The sequence below is a fragment of the Anopheles gambiae genome, chromosome 2 (assembly GCF_943734735.2).
Source record: "Anopheles gambiae chromosome 2, idAnoGambNW_F1_1, whole genome shotgun sequence".
NCBI lineage: Eukaryota > Metazoa > Arthropoda > Insecta > Diptera > Culicidae > Anopheles > Anopheles gambiae.
In genome coordinates, this window is record NC_064601.1 from 102,516,044 (window position 1) to 102,538,704 (window position 22,661).

At 44.7% G+C, this 22,661-nt stretch overlaps 1 protein-coding gene across 19 annotated transcripts in view; it reads left to right on the forward strand.

The window, feature by feature from the left end:
- The window catches only part of LOC1277113 (collagen alpha-1(XVIII) chain), a 195,670-nt gene that overhangs the window by 105,746 nt on the left and 67,263 nt on the right, over positions 1-22,661 (forward strand). For 17 of the 19 annotated variants that reach the window (XM_061663395.1, XM_061663400.1, XM_061663403.1 and 14 more), the window contains exon 5: positions 16,011-16,085. The exons of the other annotated variants lie outside the window; for them this stretch is intronic. In XM_061663395.1, the coding sequence (XP_061519379.1) occupies positions 16,011-16,085 (75 nt within the window). The remainder of the gene's footprint in view (positions 1-16,010; positions 16,086-22,661) is intronic. 19 annotated transcript variants of the gene reach the window in all.

The window sequence follows — 22,661 nt, forward strand, 5'->3', positions numbered from 1 at the left end:
TCCGGGTACGACGACACTTCAAACGCTTCCCATTCAGCAATCATTTGCATTGAATATATCAGCCAAATCGGGGAAGCTCGCTTTCGAAAGAGTGTGCCGGTACCGTGTGCTGTGGATGTGTGTGTGTATGTGCACCTTCACAACCAATTTCCACACGCTTCTATGCTGTAAGCGGGCGTCACTGACACAATCTTGCACGAGGGGGTAAACTCCACCTTCCGCTTGTGTGTCCCCTTTTCAGTCGATTAACATAGCCCTGACGGGAAGCGATCTGCAGATGGCTCTCCACATTGACGAGTGTCGCCGGTATTGGTTGCCGCTTTGCGTCACTTTTTCCCCCATACCGTAAAAATGGAAAGGGAAGAACGGGAAGGTGTTTTTGTGTAGTACGGCCGGGCGGTGGGCTAGCAATGTGTCTAAGATGATTGAATTTTCGTACTCCCACCCGTCTTCCGGTGTACTGCACACCGGTGTTCAAAGAAATGTCGCTTATCGCACATTTACATCGCCCGAGTGGGCTTATTTTTTACTGTACCTTGTTCTGTTTTTTTTTGCACTGTAATCGTTCGGAAGTTCTTTGTTCAGTAGATGTTTTTTTTCTCTTGAAAATCATTTTTTACATCCATCTACAGGTGCTTAGTCATTTTGATATGATTACACATTGAAAGGAATGGAAAGAACAAAGTATACATGCATTCCTTGTTTTCGCAACAGATGGCGCTGGTGGTAATAGTACGTCAATATGAACTGTCATCTGTTGTTGTGGGAGCCTTTTGCTTTGGCAAAGAAAATCCATGTTAGTGTTTATGACAAAAAATATGAAGAATTGGTAGCAAAACTGGACAATTCTACTGATGCTAAGAAGCACATCGTTTTTAAAGCAACATAATATTGAAATGCAAAATAAACTTTTATGAAAACTTTTATTTTTGTAAAATATGTACGTTTCCATTATATTTCTCGTACAAACCAAAAAACTTGTCATTAAAATCACATAAATTATATCTGTCATACTGAAAACCATAATGGAGACGCCCGGTAACTGGTGAATAAAAAAGCAACATTTGTTGTCATGCTGCTTAACTCTCCCTTTAGGAATAACAATCATATCGTGTCGCATGTTCCTTGTGCACAGCATGATCTGCACAAAACGCCAAAAGGTATGCGCTTAACAAGCGTCCAACCTTCGTTAAAAGCAATTGGAAAATGGACACAACACAATTGGCACAGCTTGTGCGCTATTCAATTTCACAATTCACCATCCCATTTATACCGGGAATGCTCCTCTCCCCCCAACCCCCCCCCCCCCCCCCCATTCCCTTCTCCATTTTACTGAAGTTTCCATTTTAATTTGCTGCCCATGCGGGGGCTCAGTTTCTTGTTGCTATATTAATTTCCGTACCATTCCCATTCCGCCCGCCGGCGGGAAAGAAAATCACTACAATCAATTATCATTGCCAAAAGCACTGCGCGCCGGGCTGTGCATTGAGCGAAAGCTTTCGCCGTGTCGGTGTCACCATCTCCGGAACGGACGGATCGGGTGGAGGGCGAAAAACGCGAACATGGGATGGCGCTAACATTTACAACTCCCTCCGTCGTCCTCCCGCGTGCAAGTTGGCAAAAAGTCGGTCCCCGGCACTGGCATGTAGAAATGATAAATGACGTGACGTGATTGGCGGACGGAAACGGATTTGGTTACAAAATTGACGCGACATGTTACGCCAATACACACGAACACGTGGAGCGAAGCAAACGACACAGAAGGGGGGAACGTGGCTCGCGTGGGCGATGGACGGAAGGCAGGAACGGTTTTATATGCTTCGTGTGCTCTATATATCCTGTTAGAGCGATTGGATTTTGATTTTGATTGACGGGTGCCCGACGCCACCACCGATGGATAGACCGCCGGAGGGTGTTAGAAGCAAGCCAGGACGGGAAAAGGATGAAATGAAGAGCTAAAGGGAAAAAAAAGAGCTAGTATGTGTGGGAGAGAGAACTATCGCAAGACAGCAAACCGTTAGGAAAGGATAACTAATTTGCATGCATTGAAGATGAATAAATCTTGACGCTGGATGGATGCGAGGAAAAATGTGACCATGCTGGTGGAAAAGCATCAGCCCAATCGCCAACCGTCCCTTGCAGCATTTGCCGAGTGCAATCAAGCTGTGACAGAGTGTGATTGTTTGATTTATTAGCGTGACGATGCAGCGGTGAAGACGCTTTAATCGCTTGACAGTCGCTGTTCTATTAAAATGACACTGCAGACGTGAGGATTGATTTAGTGCCACCGTGAGATTAATGAGCGTTGACGTTCAATGATCGAAGGTGTGTACGTATTAGGAAAAAAACAGGGGTTTCATGCAGCGGTTTTAAGCAAGAATATTCCTACCAAACTTAAAGCTAAACACGAAAATCTGTAGCGAAAACAGGACGCAAACTGGCATTGTCTTTTCCCTCACTAAACGTGTCATCCGGCAGAGCTGATTACAGAACCCACGCACTAAAGGGCATTATCATCGTCATTAACCTAATCCAAATCGAGCAACAACCTCAGACAAGATCGTATCAATTACCGTGCGCTTCCGTCCGTGTATGTGCTGCCGCATGTGCTGCTGTGCCATCCGTACACCAGGCACCGGAAGCGCCCAAAATGGCTTACACCGATCCATAGGTGGTACCAGGCCGGCTTACCGGCGTTGATGATGATTGCCCTTCGACTACACGCACTCTCCCACAGAGAGGGAGAAAAGTAGAAACGTTGATTACACCTGCACACCGGCCACATACACACGAGTGAGAAAACGTCTATTGTTTTGTTGACCTCATCGTCGGGCTCTTCCTCCCGGGGACAGTGCTTGGTAAAGAGTCGCTCGCAAGCCTTAGCTTACACCACGCACAACCAGAATTACCCATGTTTCGACAAACACCCAGAGAGTCCGAGAGCCGACACTACAGAACGGAACAAACAAGAAAGGGGACAACCGGGCGTACGCGGGCCCATCGGGTTTCCGAACCGGCTCTAGCGCAGTAGATAGCGAAATCAGATGTAATTCGACGACTCCGGCACTCCGGGTGGAAGCGAAGCCAGCCAAGCATCGCACCCCCCCCCCTCCCGCACGAGCTGAACACTGGCTCAATTAACCGAACGTATAATCCCATTTCCGGTCGTCCTTTTTAGTAGTTCTGATTATTTTCCAGCATCGGTTGTCCAGCATTGTTCCCGGGCAGCGGGGTGCGGTTGTGGGCCGCCGGGATTGTGAACGGAAAGAGCGCTTTTTTGATTACTAATTATTATTCATTGAGAGTAGAATTAGGGGTAGCGGGATGGGAGGAACTGGGGCCTGCTTGTGAGCGGCTAAGCAGTACGCCAATTTGGAGCACAATCAATGCTCGTCGATGTGGTCTGGTTTAGAAGATTACGGCGTACGAGGGTTGGTCCGTTGCAAAGGCTATTGATTTTTCGTTCGGTAGCGTTTGAAGTTTGACGCTTGTACTACAAGTAATTTGCAAGGTTCAAATTGTAAATGTTATTGTGAAGTTCTAGTGTGCAAGTGAGTTGCCGTGTGTACGTAGTCAATATTTGCAATAGTAATTTGGCAGTCGATTCTCAATTAAAAATAATGTAGCTAAAGCTAATTAATAGCTTAAGAACTGTCTGAGTTACATTTTAAACTGAAGTTTGAAAGAAGTTTATTATTACAAGTTTGCTTAGTAAAGGCCTTTGATCGCTAACGTAGATGACTTAAAAATTCTCAAAAAAGACCCTAAAAACTAGGTCCAAACAACCCTATCAATAGTAATAATAAAAAAAACAAAAGATCGTTGTATGCTTTGGCTTCAGGTTACATCTGCTTGTATATCTGTGAAATATTTGTTCGGACATGGCTGGAAAAGCCTATAAGTACACAGCTTTATTTATTGCTAAAATGCAAAATGATATCGCTTACCCAGAATACTTCTTAGCTGACTATTAATGCCTATATAATGGAAATTAAAAAAATATATTAAAAACCAACCATTTTGTACTGCTTCAGGCTATTACGAACCAGTAAATCAACATTTCTGTTACAAAGGATAATCCGACGTACTGTTCAATTTCGGTTATGGTTCACTACTAAAATTCTATTCATATCAGATCAAAATGTCTATTGATATCGCACCGTACGCACTCACAGATTGCCGCAGTGCTTTCGGCGGCTGTATGTGATTTCGAATATGCAGTATTATGCTAAGCCTGTAAAAAACATTGCCCAAAGCAACGTTCATTGGCAATGTGTTAAGCTTTGAAAAATGAAAATGAACAATACTGCATAACATATCATTTCTACCGACAGATTTATGCTCATTTTTTCATCAAATGATGCTTCACCGCCTAGAATCGAAATGCTCACCAGCTCGATTCAACTAAATACTGTACGCCTACTCATTAATTCCGACTTCAATTGTGGCCTTTGGCGGGCGTAAAATTCACACAACCTTTCATGATTTAGAATTAATAATGCATGACAAAAGGGAAAATTCTACCGAACCCTTCTAAATTCAACGTAGTTCACTGTAACTGTCATTATATGAACATTCGCAGGCAACCGATCAACAAATTTCACTCTAATTTGTCACAATTCTTCGAACTTCTAAAATACATACCGCATCATCGTGCATGAGACGAAACCATTCGAAGCGACGAAAAGCCTTCGAATGGGAAATTAAGCATGAAAAGAAAAACTGTAATCGAACAAAAAAGGAAAAACATATTCCCCTCGGCGCGAGTTAGACAGCTTTGCCCGGACGGATCGAAATTCGTTTACCATAACGTTTGCATCGAAATTGCGTCCTTATCGTGTTCATCTCTTAACGAATCGTCATTCACGCGGGCACGGGGGGGCGCACCGCCGTCGGTTGAATAAAACATCACTTTGCATAATAACGAAACGGCTCATCAAATTGTGTTCCTCCACCGTGCGACCCTCCAAAACGCTTTTGCTCTCTTTCAACGGTCATAGTGGAATGGGTCAGGCAACAATAACCCCACCCCCTTGTCACGCCGACAATCAAACTGAATGCTGCCCCTCCCGTGTATCGATAAGCTGCTGTCCTGATAGCAGCATATTGCCCCCCAAAAGAAAAACAGAAAACTTCCCCCATCGAAGTCGATTGGATACAAATTTTCCCCAGGTCAGCTTCGGGAGCGTGAGATAGCGCATGGAATACGAAAGTTTTTTCGTGGGAACTAAAGCAACACACACACAAAAGCATACACACAATAGAAGAGCATACAGACACAGAAGGAAAATGGCCGAGAAACGAGCAGCTCGCAGAGGGAAAATTATCTTCCGACCGGTTGCTGTTTCCACTTCTGTCGTCTGTGTCCCGTTTTGCTAACGCTTTTGCCGAATCCAGAACACTCGCACAGACAAAATGCCTTTCCTCGTGGACAAACCAAAAAGTAGCACCGGACTCTTATGTTCCTTATCTTGTCTTGTCGTTGGTGTGTGGCGAATACAAAAAAAAAAGTGTCCTGTTCCGTTACCGGACGCTTGCTTTACATTCCACCAAGCTTCACTGTTACATCTTGACCTTTTGTCAGGACAGTGCGCTGGAAAGGTTTTCGCTCTAGCACGGCAGCTCATCGAAATACGACACTTTTTTCGCTTCGTCCCATTTGCGTCACTTCGTATGTGACTGAACCTTTCGAAAATGGCAAAAGCTGACCTAGCTGATGCATGCCTGTGTGTGTGTGATTGTGGAAACGTAAAACGAACCGAAAACTTATCCTAATGGTCCTTCGGTTTAGTTTTCGAAAAATTGCCCCTCTTTTGCTGGCATATTTCTACTCACCCTATGTGCAAGTGTGGGTCGCACAGGGCTTCTCAGTGTGTGAAAGTCTTCCATTTGAAATGGGTTCAAAATTTAATACTCTCCAGCTTCTGCCAACTAGCGCTCCGTGTCCGACCGGGCTCTGTAATGTATCCGGTGACAGCGAACTTCACAACCCAGTAGCGCAACACTTACGTGCTTGTTGAGTACACAAACACACTTACACTCACTGTTCACAAATCCGGCTCGAAGGACCAAATAGACCCCAAAATGTAGACTTTCCACCGAAGCATATGGATCCAAATCGCATCAAAATGCATAGCTGCGAACGGGAAGAGTGAACCTTCGGGCGATGATAGCACACACTAGAGCGCACACACATACACACACGTCCCGGATAAAGGAGCAGAATGAAGGGACCGATTCCTTTCCATTCGATAACGTATAGAATGGTTGGTGAGAACCAAAAAAACACAGAAAGAAAAACAGAGCAAACCAAAAAGAGCCAGAATGGAACAAAACGGAACCTGGGACTCGCACTTTTCTAACAAACCCGGAAAGTGGAAGAATGAAAATTGTGAAAGCTGTCGCGCAGGGAAAAGTTTTGTGTGTGTTTTTTATTCCTTTTCCGCTTTCTGGTTTTGCTCCCGGGGCCCGTTACATCCATGAAAAAAAAAAACTTTTACGACGTAACACCAGCTGCAATTCGTTCCGGGAATGATCATTCCAACGTTGGTGGTAGAAAGAAACAAGGGACGAAGGGAACACGGGAAGAGGGGGAAACAAAAACGTCTGGAAAATAAATATTATCAGCCGATTGTTATTACGCTGCCATGCCTGTTTTTTTTTTTTATTTGGCATTTATTGCAATTGAGGAAGTAAGTTGACTTTTTTCCCTTTGTTGTTTTTTTCTTATTTTTGTGTGAGCTTTTTTCTCTCAATTTTATGAGCTACAACAATATTCAATTCACAACCATAACGACCATAAAAATACACACTTTGCAACAACTTCATTTGCTGCCGGTGGATGGGAACTATGAGCTTCCTCTCTTTAGCCTGTGTTTTTGTTTATTTTCCTACCAAACAGGTGACAGCTGTTGGGGGGGTACCAGCTTACCTACTCTCGGCTACCTTTTCGTTTTCCACACGCTATTCTAAGTGACATCCATTTTCGCTCGATGACACAAAATACAACTCCAATTTCCGGGAACAACCCCAAAGTGTCCTCAGGCCCGCCCTGTGAGCACAGCGCCTAGCCTGGACGGCTTCCGTGAAATTGTCTTGTACTTGGTCAGCATCCCGGAACGAATGGCGTGATATGGCCGACTGCCCGTACTGTCACTCAATAATAATGTCCTGCTTAGAGAGCGACACGTGCGCAAGGAAATGAAGATAAAACTCCCCGTTTTCCTGCGTCCTGTTTTTTTCCACGAAAAATAAATTCGTTAGGGAAAGCCTTTTTGCTTGTGCTGTGAAGGTTCTTACCTCTCAACACATCCGCGTTGGTTAATGTTTTCTTGATGGACACACAACCTTCGGCTAGAGCTGGGGAACAGGGAGAGCGAGAAAAAAGAACGGGCTAAACAGTGCTCGAGACAACGTCTCCGAGCCTCCACTCGAGCTGCCCTGAAGGATTAAGGGAACACACTCTTGCTTGCCCGGAGGGTAGATCTACCTTTTAACGCTACCTTTTCCGGCAGGCTTCCCCTTAAGAGAGTGGAGCATAATTCCATCTTTTCAACCATATTTACAAAGCACTTGCAGCAGTTGTGCCCTGCTTTGACCCTCATCCGACGGGAAGGGGAAACTCCATTCCGGTTTTATCCCACTGACCACCACACACACATATAGCGTTCAGTTGCGCATGAAGTACGAATCCACAACCCAAGGTAGACGACAGGGAAGGGTCGCATGGGATAAAGTTTTCTTCACCTTCCCCAGTCCCTCCATCGGAGTGAGAGAGAAAAAAAACTCCCCAAATGGTTGATTTTTTCGCAATCAACCCCATCTCCAAACCGGATTCCCAGCAGAGACAGTGTGGGACCGTCCTCCGGTCTCGAACCTCCAAAATCCGACCATGCGCACGTTGGCACGTGTCAACCACGTTGACAAACAACGTTGCAACGTCCAACTTTACGCCACATAGCCTTACCCACATCGACCCGGCGATGAAGCAGATGGTCACTAATGGCACATACACACACACACAGACTGGCTAGTCGTCGGTAGGGGAAGGTGTCATCCGAACGGTCGTACCAGAAGAAGGTTTACCAAAACCGGAATGCCGCGTGGTGTGGACAGTGCCGAAGGTTTCGAAGGTTTACGAGAGCCGAGGGCTGGAGTCGAGTGGCCAGGAGAGCACTTGCGGGATTAACTTTTTCGGCAACTTTTCAAAGGGTGGATAAACCGCAGCTATGTGCGAGATAATATTTTGCTGCCCAGTTTCACAGTTGATATGATTAGAAGGCTTAAAAGGAAAGTAACTAATTGAGTGTAATAGAAAACAGTTGAAAGTTGTCGTGTTGTATCCATATTGGATTTTCAAAATTGTGTGCAAACAATCGTGTATTTGAGAATCATTTTGTTCTTTCCAAACCAATTGTTTCCATAATCCTGTATAAACCAAACACTCAACGTAATTCTATTTAAAGTCTCTTTAAAAGTGTCAACCAGAACTGGCGTCCAATCTAAATCTAGCACAATATTTGTAAGCCTTTTCTACGAAACATGCTACTTTGCTGCTCCACATCCTTGTGCATACTTTTATCAATTATCATCATTCTTGGATCTGTTTCTCATTAGCCATTTGACGTTGCTGTCAACTCTTATCTGCTGCCATTGCCTCACCACCGTATCACAATGACCAGGCAAGCTCCCCTTTGGTCCACCGAACAGCCATCATCCTTCCTTCAATGTTGTGCCATAACTATCAGATCGATCATTTTCTATTATGATATCAGCCCATTATTCGGAAAACCAACTCATCCTTCGCACAAGCTTTCGGTCACGTTCGAATCGAGTCGGTGAAATAACGCTTCCTCTCACACACACGCGTGCAGAGATAGTTGCAGACATAAATATAGCAAAAACTGTACATGCTCCTGCTAGATTTTCCACTCAATGGTTTATGGTAACTAGAGCGAGAAAGAGAGAGAGAGAGAGAGAGTTAGGAAAAGGAGTGAAAAGATTTATTGAACGTCGTCGAACGATGCGTGCACAGCTTTTGCTCGGTGTATCTGCATTCTCACACACACACACAGGGCGCTTAAGAAATCAACGAACGGGAATAAATCAATTCCATTACCCCGTGTTGCCGTTCACGAACCGGTGTCCCCACTAGAGTTCCCTACTCGCACAACCCAAGCTGTCTAGCGAAAGCAGGATCTTCTGCACGCACGGTAGTCGCCCGGCGTAATAATAGCTCCCGAGAACCACACCACACGACGGTGTGTAATCTGATTTGGTAAATTGAAATGCACAAACAACAACCCACGACTCGGGCGATAATCTGACCCTTGGTTGCTGCTGCTGCTGCTAGTACTGCTTCTGGTCAGACGAGTTAGAAATTCGTATCGAAACAAACACTACGTTGAGAGAGGCAAAACCTTGCCCACCGTTTCCAAGGTTGACTTGGGACACGTTGCATTGGTTCACGCTCTTTCGCCTAGTCCCGGCAAGAAGAGCCAACCAGTGAGGCAAGAAATCCACGAGGCTTTGGGAAGCTGTCGATAGTAGAGGCTGCGGACTAACTCAATTGATTTGCCCCGATTGGCCCACTGCTTGTGTTCCTGGACCTGCACACGATTACAAGCGCACAGCGCGCGCCGGCTGTGAGACGAGGGCTGGTAAATTAATGCTAACGAGTACGCTCGCACGCATTCCCAGTGGTTTTGATCCCTTCCGCCTTGCACTGCGATTGCATAGCCCTCATCTTCACACCGTCCCCGAGAGGAACGAAAGATCTCCATTACCATTGCCGGGTTGTATTTACCTTGTCCCACGGTGCAAATGCACTCTCGAGGAGCGACGGTGTCTTCGTGTGTACACTCCAGAATTACACAACCACAGTGTGCAGCTACCGTGTGTGCTGAAGAGACGATTGATTATGACTTATGGAAAACTGGTCATGTAGTGGCCGTCTTGCGGTTTGAACAGACTCGCATCTGTCCGTTCTGCGTCGAGTTGCGCTCGGCACGCGTCGTTCCATCTTTGGAGCATCAGCTCCTGATGAGTTCATTTAATATATCAGCTTTACACAGTTTATGGTAAGGCGGAGACAGGGAGGCAGCAGGCTCAAACCCACGGCTAAGATTTATAGCAATTCCAAACAGCCGTCCGTCTTCGTTGACAAACGATACTATCTCACGGAAAGGTGTGTATGTTTTCGTACGATTCGAAGAAATCATTCCCAAGATTACCTTGCAGTGGCTTCGGTTTAATTGCAGCCACACGCGCTGTAAGATCTCCCCGGATCTCCAATATTGCGTTGATTATTCATTAAGAGCTTACCGGAAAGAGCGTCCTAGGAGGGGTGGAGGATGTAGCAAATTTAATTGAATATACACCGAGTTGATTCGTAGAAGTTGTTGCAAAGCATCTCATGCTACAGATTAAGCGAATGAAGCTAAGCAAACAATAGCTAGGCTATAGTATACAGCCGAATGTTTCCTTTCATTACCACAATCAGCCGAGCTCAACTCGGGTTAAAGTTATGCGCATTCAAGATGTTATTGATGCCACTCGATTGAGTTTGAAGTACAAATACTACCAGCCGAACGCTCTGCTCTTACTCCACAGGCCAGGCTTCTCCGCAGCCACGATCTATGATCTCTCATAAACTATTGCGATAGTTATGAATAATGTCTAAACACACACACACCTTCCCTTTCTCAAGACGTTGAACACTTGGGCAGGAGGCTGGTACTTCTTGTGGTTGGGATTTCTATTTATACGTGCACGCTTCAACAAAATATGGCAGGTTGAGGAAGGAATGTGTGTTTGTGTGTGCTTGTGTGCGGTTGCTCAACAATTTACGCACACCAAATGACCGATCACACCGACCGACTGGCAGCAGCAGCATGTCGAATGCAATCGAATTGATTATCCAAACGAACGCTTTGTTTGCGCTACGCGCTATGTGCGACTTCGCCGTTACCGGCACCGCTTCAAGCCGCTCAAGTGTCGAGCCCGGCCGAGCCGCCACCCCGAAGCCGTCGTTGTTTACCGAATGGTGCGCCTTCCAATACACGTCCGTCATCACACAATTGCTCACAACGCACTTTAATCAACGCACAAACCTATCGGGCAAACGGTAGAATTACACACGCAACGAAGCAAACTCTTTCACCCGACTCGTCTCTCAAGTGTTCCATCGCGCCATCACCCAAGCTTGTGTAGACATCGTGTAGACACCGACACTTTATTCTGCTCTCCGTCAACAACAAAAAAAGAGAAATAAAAGAAATGCTCCCCGAACAGCACACATTGCTGCACACACACTCCTCGGACGCATCCCGAACTGCATCCACACGCAACGGCTGATGGTGTTCCGGGGGCGTTCAATTGTTTTTAAAACACTCTGCGGGCGGACCTGCGCCCGACTTGGAAGAGTGCCACCAATTTCTCGCACGTACCGCACTCATGACGAGTGTGCACACGGTGACGTCAGGAAGCCGGAGCACGGAACCATGGGAAACACATACGGACCCCGATTTGCCGACCGATCAAAACCAGTCAGTCGCGGTCAACCAGTGCGGACACACACTCAAATTCCCCCTTGCGCCGCGGTCACACAGCTCCTTTTAGCACGCAAACTCTGTGTGTGTGTGTTGTGCGGACGGTACGGTTCCCGTAGCCCCGAAAACCTCGGACGTACGGTTTCGGTGGTTGGATTGAAAATTAATTTTCCTTCCCCGAATTCTCTCCTCCCATTCTGTGCGTCCCCATTTGCTGTGCCAAACATAGCAGGAAGGAAGGAAGGAAAGGACGAACTGTCACATTAAGCAAATGTTTGTGAACGCAAGTGAACAGAGCACGTGTGTGTGTGTGTGTGTGTGTGTGTGTGTGTGTGTGTGTGTGTGTGGTGGTATGCGGTAACCCATTAAAACAACGGGAGCACATACACAATTTGCATCTCACGCACATCGCACCCGAGCCGACCCTCCCAACAACCACCACACCCCACAGTCGGTGTTGTGGTCCGTTGCAGCTGTGCACTTATCCTGATGTGCATTCATTCGTTATCCGCATCCGGAATTACGAAATTAGTGACATTGTTTCTGATGGAGAGCCTTCAGCATATATTATTGTGCGTATTTGTCTGTGTCTGTTTGTGTGTTTGGTTGTATTGTGTGGCGCAAAGGACGATGGCCAAACCCGGTTGAAGCCGTAGCAGCAGCAGCAGCAGCAGCAGCAACAGTGGAGATTATGAATATGTTATTGAAGGTCTTCTTCGCCCGTTCCCCGGCGCGCGCGCGCATGTGCTTCTGATAAATGAAGTTTCAACTGTGACAGTGATTGAGTTCCACGACACGAAGGAAACGGTTCCCAATCTCTCAATCAAGTGCGAAATCTGACAGGGTTTGTGCTGTGGATACTGGCGGTGGAGTCTTGTCGCCCGGAAAGCGCAAACCGGTTGCGTGCGCGTTCGACTGTGGAATGTGCTAATTTTCGCCGATTCGTGTTATTTGTAGTTTTGAAGGGGGGTTATGCGGCGGGATGTAGCCAAACTGAACAATTTGCGTTTAACATTAACGGCCTGAAATATTGAAACATTTAGGCACGGTTGTTAGGGGAGGGAATCAATCAAAACGGAACCTGAATATTTGGGTGTTTTTCGCAGTTAAAATGTTGCATATATGCCGAACGGCATGGAAATTGGAGTTTCATGTTCAATCTTATATATCATGACCTTTTGTTACTCTTTTAATATTCAATTACAAATCAAATGTTAATTTGTTTCTTTGGCGTTCAAAATATTAAGGCCGCTATTACACAAGATCACACACAATTTAAGAGCTTTTTTGACGACTAAAACAACTATATTCTTTATCATGAATATAAGTTTAAAGCCTTGCAAACATAATAGCTCAAAATTCAATCAAATTTGTGCAAAATCCTTATCAAACATAATTTTCGCTTTTGTTTGATTGAGAGGCGTGAATTCAAATTAATATTGTAGAATATTACCGTTGATTATCTTTGATGTTATCAAGCATTTTTGGTGAATTCGTAATGCATAACTATTCAATTTTACATACAGACATTATTTGAAAATTTTAAAAGATTTGTCAACATTTATTTAGCACAAAATCAATCAAATTGATCATGAAAAGATTCGATAAGACGCTTAAAAAACTTTTTTTCTGTTCCGGATAGCGGAATTGGGTATTGGTTGCCCGAGAACGGTCCGGATAGGAATCAAATCCGTTTGGCCCTGTAGCAGCCGTCTTGGCTGAATAAACTAACATATATTTGTATAATATATACAAAAACTTAAAAGGGAGGTATGATCCTCTCAAAAAAGTATGTATGTTGTTATAATATATTTTAGTGAATTTTTTTCGTTTCTTTTTTTATATCATCACAAGGCAAAATCAGTTGCTTTACAATTTTGCATAAAAAATCAAACCAGAAACCTTTTTTTATAAATTCATAAAATTCTTTTTGGTTATGAAACGCAATATTGCATGCCATAAATCTGGAAGCAAAAAACCAAAATATCTCCGATATAAAAGCACGTTACTATTTATCAAACACATCCTTTCCCAACCGACAACCACAGCACAGAACACATCAGATGTGTAACGTTAAAAAAAGCATAATAAAAAGAGGCTTTCAGAACAAAGGACGATTTTTTTTTCGAAACACTTCCACTTATTGTCCCATTTGCGCGCCCGCATGCGGAAAGGATGTGCAAATACGCAGAAGCCACTCCAATAAAGCTAAATCCTGCTGTTTTGTTGCTCCTGGCTGTTGGCAGCTGACAGCTTCTGCACAATAGCCAATTCTCAAACCCCGTGCAAAACAAACCGCCCGAAAACTACGTAACATACCAGAGGAAAATCAACAAAGACATTGGCGTTTAATTATTTGACTATCGCCACCATCATCATCATCATCAACAGCAGCAGGAACACACTTGTTCGTGCACTGTTTTGCAATTTATGTTGCTACTGCGAGACAGGCAGCACACATTTTCACTCTTTCTGCTTCCCCATAATACCACTCTGTTCTCCTTCCCAATCACCATCTCGTTATGTTTTGTGCGCCTTTCATAAAACACGCCTCCGCCGCCCTCTGTGTCCACATCGCACGGGCGCACAAACGATCGTGAAACGATTATGGCGGATAGGTGGTTGTTTGCATTATTTTACACATTTATCGCCCAACATGGGGCACTCCCATCGATGATGCCAAGTTGACAAACGAGCTGGGCTGGGATGGAACGAATGGACTGTGTTTTTGTTGTGTTTTGTACCTCGCCGCTTCGTCAAATATTCCCATTTTCCCTCCCGCCACAAAGGGCGCTCTATCTCTCTTTTAATCTCTTTCGCTCGAAAAATCCCTCGATATGGTCTCTTTCATCCAAAACCCGTACTCCCCGGATGATCGTATCGAAAACGTTATGTCGTTGTGAAATTGCATTCTGTCAGTTTTGGTGATAGTCCTGCTCTTTTTTTTTTATTTGCGGCAATGGTGGAAAATATAGAACACATACACATCCTATCACATGTTCTAGCGGGGGGTAAACAAGCAAAAACGTACCCACTACTGCACCTGATTCTAATTTGAACTCTCTACTTCAATCTATTCAGTGGCGCTAAAAAACGATGGCTCCGATGAATAGTGAGTTTGGTTATGGGAACGATCGGTGTGACTACTGGGCAGATATGAGAGACCAGAAAAAAAACGCATCCTGATGGACTTTCATTTCCAAAACGGCCCACTGTGGGGCCACCATAACACATAAACGTTGACACTTGTTGGTGGAGTTCGGGTTAGAAAAACGCTTACAAGTACAGTCGGTATTGTTATGCAAATGTTAGGTTGGGTTTTGTTCATATGGTTCATTTGGAATGGAAGCTTTTACGATTACAACACAATGCATTAAGCTCTCGTGTTTAAATGCAGGCAAATTCAACTCAATTGACAATGAGCTGCATTTTGATGCTGTTTCTGTGCTTATTCATGTTTCAATCGCTAATTTTAGTAGCATATTAAGACAAAAATCGTTTAAACTCACCTGCAGTACGTCCCACAAGTTAAAGCACAGCCAAAATTGCACTGGATTAAACTATAATGTAGCTGTCATCAACTGATCACATTCGAAGTAGATTATCGTGTCGCGGGGTTTTGATGTGGCTGATAAAGCGAACCGCACGTTTACCGCATTTAAGCGCCTCTGATGTGAAGCGGTCACCTAATGTGACAGATGTCACCACGAAGTCAATGTTCTTGACACGTTCACCGGCCAGTGTGTGGGTGCACTTTTTTGGTGGGGGTGGAAAATCAATGTGTTCTCACTGCAAACCATTTGCTCCATTCAGAGAATAAACTTTGCTGTCTTCATCAATTATTGCGTATCGTATTGATTTATGTGTGCCTTGAAGTTTGTCCACTTTGATCGTTGCTTAAATAATGTACAGAGCACTGTACAGTGCAGTCAAAGGCTTTAATAGTGAAATGGTAACATTTTGCGACGACTTTCATATCCAATCTCCCCACCATGAACGTCAACGACACTGCCAACGGTTAACTGATGAATTTATATTTAATTAACATCCTCCTTTCCCATCATCGATACCTTCCCAGAAAGAGCCACTGCAGGCAACTGCACTGCACCGAATTTGATAGTGAACCATTAAAGGAAGAGAACAAAATAAAAAACACCAACTCGTGGTATCGCACCTCTCTATGTCAGTTAGTTAAGAGCGTCCGGTGGTCCAGCGCTTCGTCGGAACAGGCACAGTAAGCACCAGCAACACCACCATACGCAACGCCGTAGCGTTACTCGTGTCGATCAGCGCGCAGAGCAAAGCGTGGAATGAGCGCGGCCGGACAACCCGGTTGCCGGTACAAACACAAACGCAACACTACTGTCCACAGCAGCCGCAAGGGTTTCGCAGGGCCGGCGCACCACGGCACCCGTGGTATAATAAATGTCAAAATTAATTTTCATTTTCCTCATCATCCAGGGAACGTTTCTGTTCCTGAAGATCTACGGCTACCCGGAAATCGTGAAAACGCACTGTAACCGAACGTCGCTACCAGTAAGTAATTATAATGAATAGTGGCCAGGGGTGGGCAAGGAAGGGGTGGTTTCGAGGGGGGGGGGGGGGTTAAAAGCTTTTTTGTGCAGTGCCTTTTGTAGGGTCTTCTGACCCTGAATGCCAGCTCGGCAGTCTCTGGGCGATATGGGTGGATGTGGGATGCTCAAGGTTGAGTGTGTGTCGGGTGGTATAACCACTGACGGTAATGCACACGGAAGTAAATGATTGAGAGACTAATTGAGCTTGGTTAGAAAGCGAATCGGGAGCAATTTATTGAAGATGTGGCATAAAGCTCTTCCAATAAGATTATAGAATCACAAGAAGCAACTCATAGTATGATTAATTTGTGCATTAACTTTGGAACTAACTTATAAATGTAGGTTATACAGAACTGTTTTTTCTTCAAATTTGATTATAAAATTAGAAATCTTTGCTTCACAAGGCACAACACGACAAGATCATTACGAAGATCAAACGAAGGATATCATAATATTATTTACCTAAGCCCAAAAATTCAACGCATCTATTTATTTGGGTTTTAATACACTGATTAACAGCATATCCATCACGGGCTGTTCTAATGGATCTATATAAGTGCTAGTTTCTATTGAGTACACTCGAGATAAGTATTAATGCTATGATATTAATAGCACATTAAGACCAATCCCAACATCGCCTAAACATCGTACATCCAGGCGGCTTAAAATGAGTTTGATGCTTTGACTACGTTCTGTTCGGGGTTTGACATTTGATTGCCAATGTTCCTGGGTGTTGTGTATAACAAGCTAATTATAACCTACGTGGCTATCAATATCTTGAATAGTAGTATCCTTCACCAAGAGTGCGTAATGAGAGTGCCAGAGCATTACCGGCGCTTTTGCAGATTATGTCCAGATTTTCTCCTGAGCATATGTTCAAGCCTTTGAAGTAGACGACTAAAAGGCTAAATAGCAACGAACTATATTGGCAAGCCGATGATCTCCTGAAAGCGAAGCACAGAAACCCATTAGCGAACAGTACTCGAGTGAACCTGCAACAGTAATCCCCCTGTAAGAAGGTTGATAATACTAACAAACTTCACCAGTTTCTTGTTATAGAAACGTTTACTTCTTTTTTGGTCTATCTCTCTTTCTCTTATCTGGGCTGTGTCTTCAGAGTGAGACTAGAAACGTAATACCAAACACGCTCGCAAAGACACACACACGTTGGAGTTGCAGCTTTCTCCAAATCATTGTGTTCCATTACCACGCCACACGCCTCGCCCTTTTTACCGTATTAATATTTCAGCACAATCTTGCACACTCATGCATCGGAATGTGTGTCTCCATCTGCCCGTATCTGTTAGCGAACGTTTGTATCATTTTTCTCACACTAAGGTCTTGGCCTCGCTGCTCGGAACGGAACGTCATCGAACGGTGCTGAAGTTCAGCAATGTGTACACACACACATACACACACACACTACTTTCTCGAGACAAGTGAATGGGAGTTACTGTTTTCTGTGTTGGAGTTTTTTGTTGTTCCTCCCGTGCGCTTGTTCGTGTTCGGAGTGTCTTTTTTAGAGGACGATACCGTTTCCATTCCTTTGGAGACTTTGTCAGACTGTTTCTTTATTTTCCCGAGGGTTTATACTTCCCCACCGACAGAGAGGGAGAAGAGAGCGCGCTGTGTCGCCTAATGTTCGAGCAGCATTGCAATTGTAATGCCACCAATTTTGGTACCAGATGGTGCAGCGCTTCCTCTAGCCAGCTGTGGAACGGCAAATTGATTGAACAACGTACAATCACCCGAATTACATCGAATGACAGTTGTAACTGGGAAGCGGTGTGTAACAGTGTAAAGTAGTTTGTTGTCTTGTACTTTAGACAATAAAATCGATCTCTCCGCCGGTGTTCCGATTTCTGGCGTTTCTGGCGCAGATCTGACCCGGTTTGTTTGAATCACCGTTTTTTCTTTTTTATGGCACAAATAAACACGATGACGGTCGTGTCAACCCACAGCCACCGCCGCCGCGTTTGTAGTCCCTTTGGCGGATGGCAATGTTTATTAAATTCCTTCCTTCCCATCCGATCGGATTTCCTTCAGCGTTGTAGTTGTTTTTTCACTCTCCTTTCCTGCTCACGGCGTGAAAAATGACCATCGTGACGTGTGTTCTACGGCAGTGGCAGGCGGGGAATGAGGAACATGATTTTCTAGAATCAGGCAACATCCGGGACAACAGCACAGCTGAAACCCGTGGTACCTCGCACACGTACTGCTGCTGTTGTGCCCCTGGGAGCCAAGGGAAAGCACTCACACACACCATATCCTTGGAGAGTTGATTTAAAAACAAAAAAAAACAACAGGCAAGACAGGAAATCCTTGGACAGTACAGTGAAAATGAAATAATGTTTTCGTCGGTTTGCTCCTTCCGGTGCCTCGCCTTAATCACCTGCACGAACCGTACGTACCGGGAGGCAAAGTCATTAGGACGATGCAGCGGAGATTAATGTGCTGGCCCTATCCGGCTCGGCCCGGCGGATGGTCCGAAACATATTCACTTCCGGTCACCAGCGTGGAGGGAACATAAGTTTTTAATTAAACTTTTTAATTACATTTTCAACGCGCGTGTGTAAGTGTACGCGCACATGTTCGGAACAGCGCTGGTGTGCTGGCAATGGGACAGCTTTTTTGTTTGTCGAAAAGAAGCTTTTAAGTCATTTGTGGGACGTGTAAAAAATGGGCAATGATAAACACTAAGCAGCTTTATTTTAGAGGCTTAAGTAGTCAAATTGAATGAAAATATAAGATTAAAATACAAAGGGAAAAAAGAGAAGCACTAGACAGCGCTTCTGAGCATAGATATTAAACAAACCCAAGTATTGTATTGAAAAGATTTCCACGAAAATAGCGCCCGAAGATGCCAAACGTAAAGTAATAAAAAAGGAAATTTCTTTCCCATATGATAGCGAACCAAATAGATTTCATGCAACCGGAACCAATTGAAGGTGTGCATAAAGTAGGCTAAAATATCATCCCTCCTTTCTCTCATAAAAATCCACAAACCCGATCGGTGAAATTGTATTTGCAACATTATTGTCATGAAGCAGCGCACAGCCCGCAAAGGACAGAAAATAGCAAAAGGCAAATTGGACAGGGCACACAAAGTACCAAATTTATGCTGACTAGTGAGGCAGCCCTCGAGAAAAAGATACAACAACATAAAACCGTTCACAAGCCGCCAGATGTGGCAACGGTTTGTGGAAGAAACAAGCTATGCTTACCGAACTCCATCTTAGGACAAGTAAGCAAAAAAAAAAAAAAACAAGTGTATGAAGTTCTTTTCAACCACTGTTCCGTTGCCTCGCCGAGTGACGTGTCTGGAAAGTGCAATTTCAGTTCCAGTCTATTTTCACATTCATTCACTTCCTCCTCCGCAAGCCCGGACAAGGCGATACTTCCTCTTGGTGCACTCCCTTGGCGAGAGATGCTCTCAATCGCGTCAAGAAAGTGTCCACGGCCCTTCCACTGCATTGACTGTTTTCTCACTTTCCGGCACAAATTGAATGTCACGAAATGCACGCTTTTGCAAGCAAGTCCCTGCAACCGTGAACAATCACAAAAATGGAATTGTTCACTGCGACACTCGTCGTAAGCTCCCCCGGGAAGCTCTCGTTTGCAATTCACAATGCGCCTCCATTGTACCCCGGGTGGAAGAGCAGAAAAGGATTAAACAGCCTTTCATTTTCGGTACAGCGTGGCACAAAACCGCACACAATTTCCTTGCACGTGGATTTTTTGTGTATTATTCCTTTCTACCTTCTCATTAAAATACGAAGTAAAAAAAACCCCTGTAGAAAGACTGAAGAAGCTTCGCTGATTTCAAGCCAACGCGGCATGATGGGATCACGCTGTACGCTTCTCATCATCGCAGCGGCGCTCGCAAGAAACGTATTTTTATCCCGCCAGCCCGCGAGGAAGTGATGTGCGAAAATAATGAATTTATAAAATGAACTCGTTGCTCCTTGCGGGCGCACGATTCGCCGGTTCCGTTTCCTACGGGCTGGAACGAATGCGCAAGCGAATGCAAGAAAAAGGGGGTAAACAACAGCACCAAAAAAGTGGATGAAAATGCTTTGCTCACCCCCCCCTCCCCCCCCCCCCCCCGCGCACTTTTCTCCCACAGGCTTCTTTCCAAACGAGCGCTAACACTCAAAAACAGGAACAGGAATCGTGTCGGTCTGCGTGTTGTGTCAGTGAAGAGTAATGTGGGGTATTCTTTTTGGTCGAATTTTTTTTTGCGTGTGATGTTAACGATGCCGAGAAAAATCTTCTAACAAATTCTGGAACAGTCTTACGGGCGAGGACATATCGAAGGAACTGCTGCTCTGGTCCTAACAAGAGACAAATTGGGCAAAGCACTCTGCTGCACAGTGGGTAGTGAATGTGAATGTCAATCATAATACTTTTAATTTAGATTACCTTCGGTTGACGGAAGTCAGAGTTAAAATTTTACGTATCAAAGTGAATTTGAAGTTTCCAGAAGCACTACTAAATTCAAATTTCTTTTTTTGTAATTTTCATCTAATTTGCAGTCATCGTGTGTACTGTTGTAGGCATAAATAGAGAAATATAAACAGTTTGCTATTCAATAACTGATTCCGTCACATGTTCAAAGACCCAGGCCCAAATGAGTGTTCCTTACACCCAATAAGTATCTCAAAAAGCCTCTCTCAGTGACGGTTATCTGGACATAAGTCTTTGCTCATTTTAATTTCAGGTGATATGAGTATAACCAAGCACTCTATTGAGTTTTTATGGCATAATGTGGAAAATTTATGTTTGTTGCAACTCGCAAAATTATTCGAAAAACTGTAAATCATTTAAAACTAATGTAGGTAATAAAGGTTTGTTACCGCTGCATATGGTTACTGGTTGAATGGGATGATTAGTGGCTTAAATGTGTTAGGCTGAAAACATTTTTGCATTATTTTTATTATTACATTTAACCTAACTAAGCAGCAAATTGGTTGGGCCTTCATTTTTCACACAGTGCTCATCGTATCACACGTTCGTTGCACGTCACCGGTTTTCCCTGCTTTTCCACTGGACAGGAAAGTGAAGAAAGTCACACGAATGTATCACACAACCTTCGCCCGTCTATCCCCAAAATATCTCTTGCCTTCGTTTGCATAAAATATTTGCACTCGTGCCTGTTATGCGGCATCATCATCATCATCGCACAAAGTACGCCATCTATATTATTTAATTCAACTTCCCTTTGCTGGCCCAAAACTGACTGAGAAGACAGTTCAAAAAGTGGTGCCACGGATACCCTGCATACCCGGAATACGTTAAGCCCAGAAAGAAGGAGGCTTCTTCTGCATACAAGATGAAATTTAATTTTGATCAAAAGCAATACACAGTCAAACACTCGCAAGGCTAAATTCTCCGTAGGCAAAACGCTCGTAGCCAGGCGCAACGATGATGAATCGAACAGACGGCTTCCCCCCTGTCTGACGGGAAAGTAAAGGAAAACAAAAAAAAAACCACACCTTCAACAAAATGCTCCACAATAGCGAGGGGGTCGTTGCTCGAGAGGGCTTTTTTTTTCTTTGCTTTTTTTCCCACTCCCCGATTTATCATCTCACGCGAATTCGCGAAGTGGTTTTCCCTGTAGTTGCCTCAATCTTTTTGCTCGACCCTCCCAGGGGAGGAGGTTTCCACAGCGGGCCCCTTGGAGCGTGTGTTGCGAGCGAGTGTGACACAAAAAAGTGGCCCCACCACCAGACTTTAAGAGCACTCGTCTCGGGAAAGAAAGTGGCCCGGACGTCTGGTTGAAAGAGGAGAAAAATTGCCACACCCCACACCGTGCTTGTGCGCCTGCCGAGCACCCCGAGAGAGCGACGGTTTTCGCGCTTACTAACCGGCTCACCTGGTGGGATAAGGGAGTGGCTTAACAAAACGGTTCTCGATTTAAATCATTCACGGATGAAGGAAAGCGTTCCCTTTTTCTTTCACCCAGCGCATCAGCATCATCGTCAGTCCGCTAACGATCATTGAGCTTGATGTTGTTTGCATCCCAACACTTCGTTTAGGCGGTGTGACGTCGTTCAATCATGTGAGAACATGACTTATGCCTGCATCATCCGTAATGGAATGCTAACATGTAACTCACCCCCCCCCCCCCCCCCCTACCCAGGCACGTGTGCCATCATCAGAAGGAAGCAATGTTGTAGCAAATTAAAATATTCTTCACCATCGCTGCAACCGCTTCTCGTGCACTTCATTTTTCATGGCCGTAAACTTCGTACACTGAAATGGTCGTACCAAGAAAATCACGGTTCCAAGGCTCCAAAAAATGGGAACCACAGACAAGCAAAAGGGGGGGGGAACCCCTGCTCGTCTCGCAAGGATAAAGCGAGCAGAAATAATAAAAAAAAAAGTAAGACACTTTTGGCACCAGCAAGCAAGGGAGCCGCAAGCAAGAGTGAAATTTATTGCCAAAGATTTGTAATATTTCCCAACCACTTGAGAGGGCACGAGAGAGAGCTTTTCATTGCGCTTTCGTTCGTTCGCTCGGTGCGCGGAACAAAAG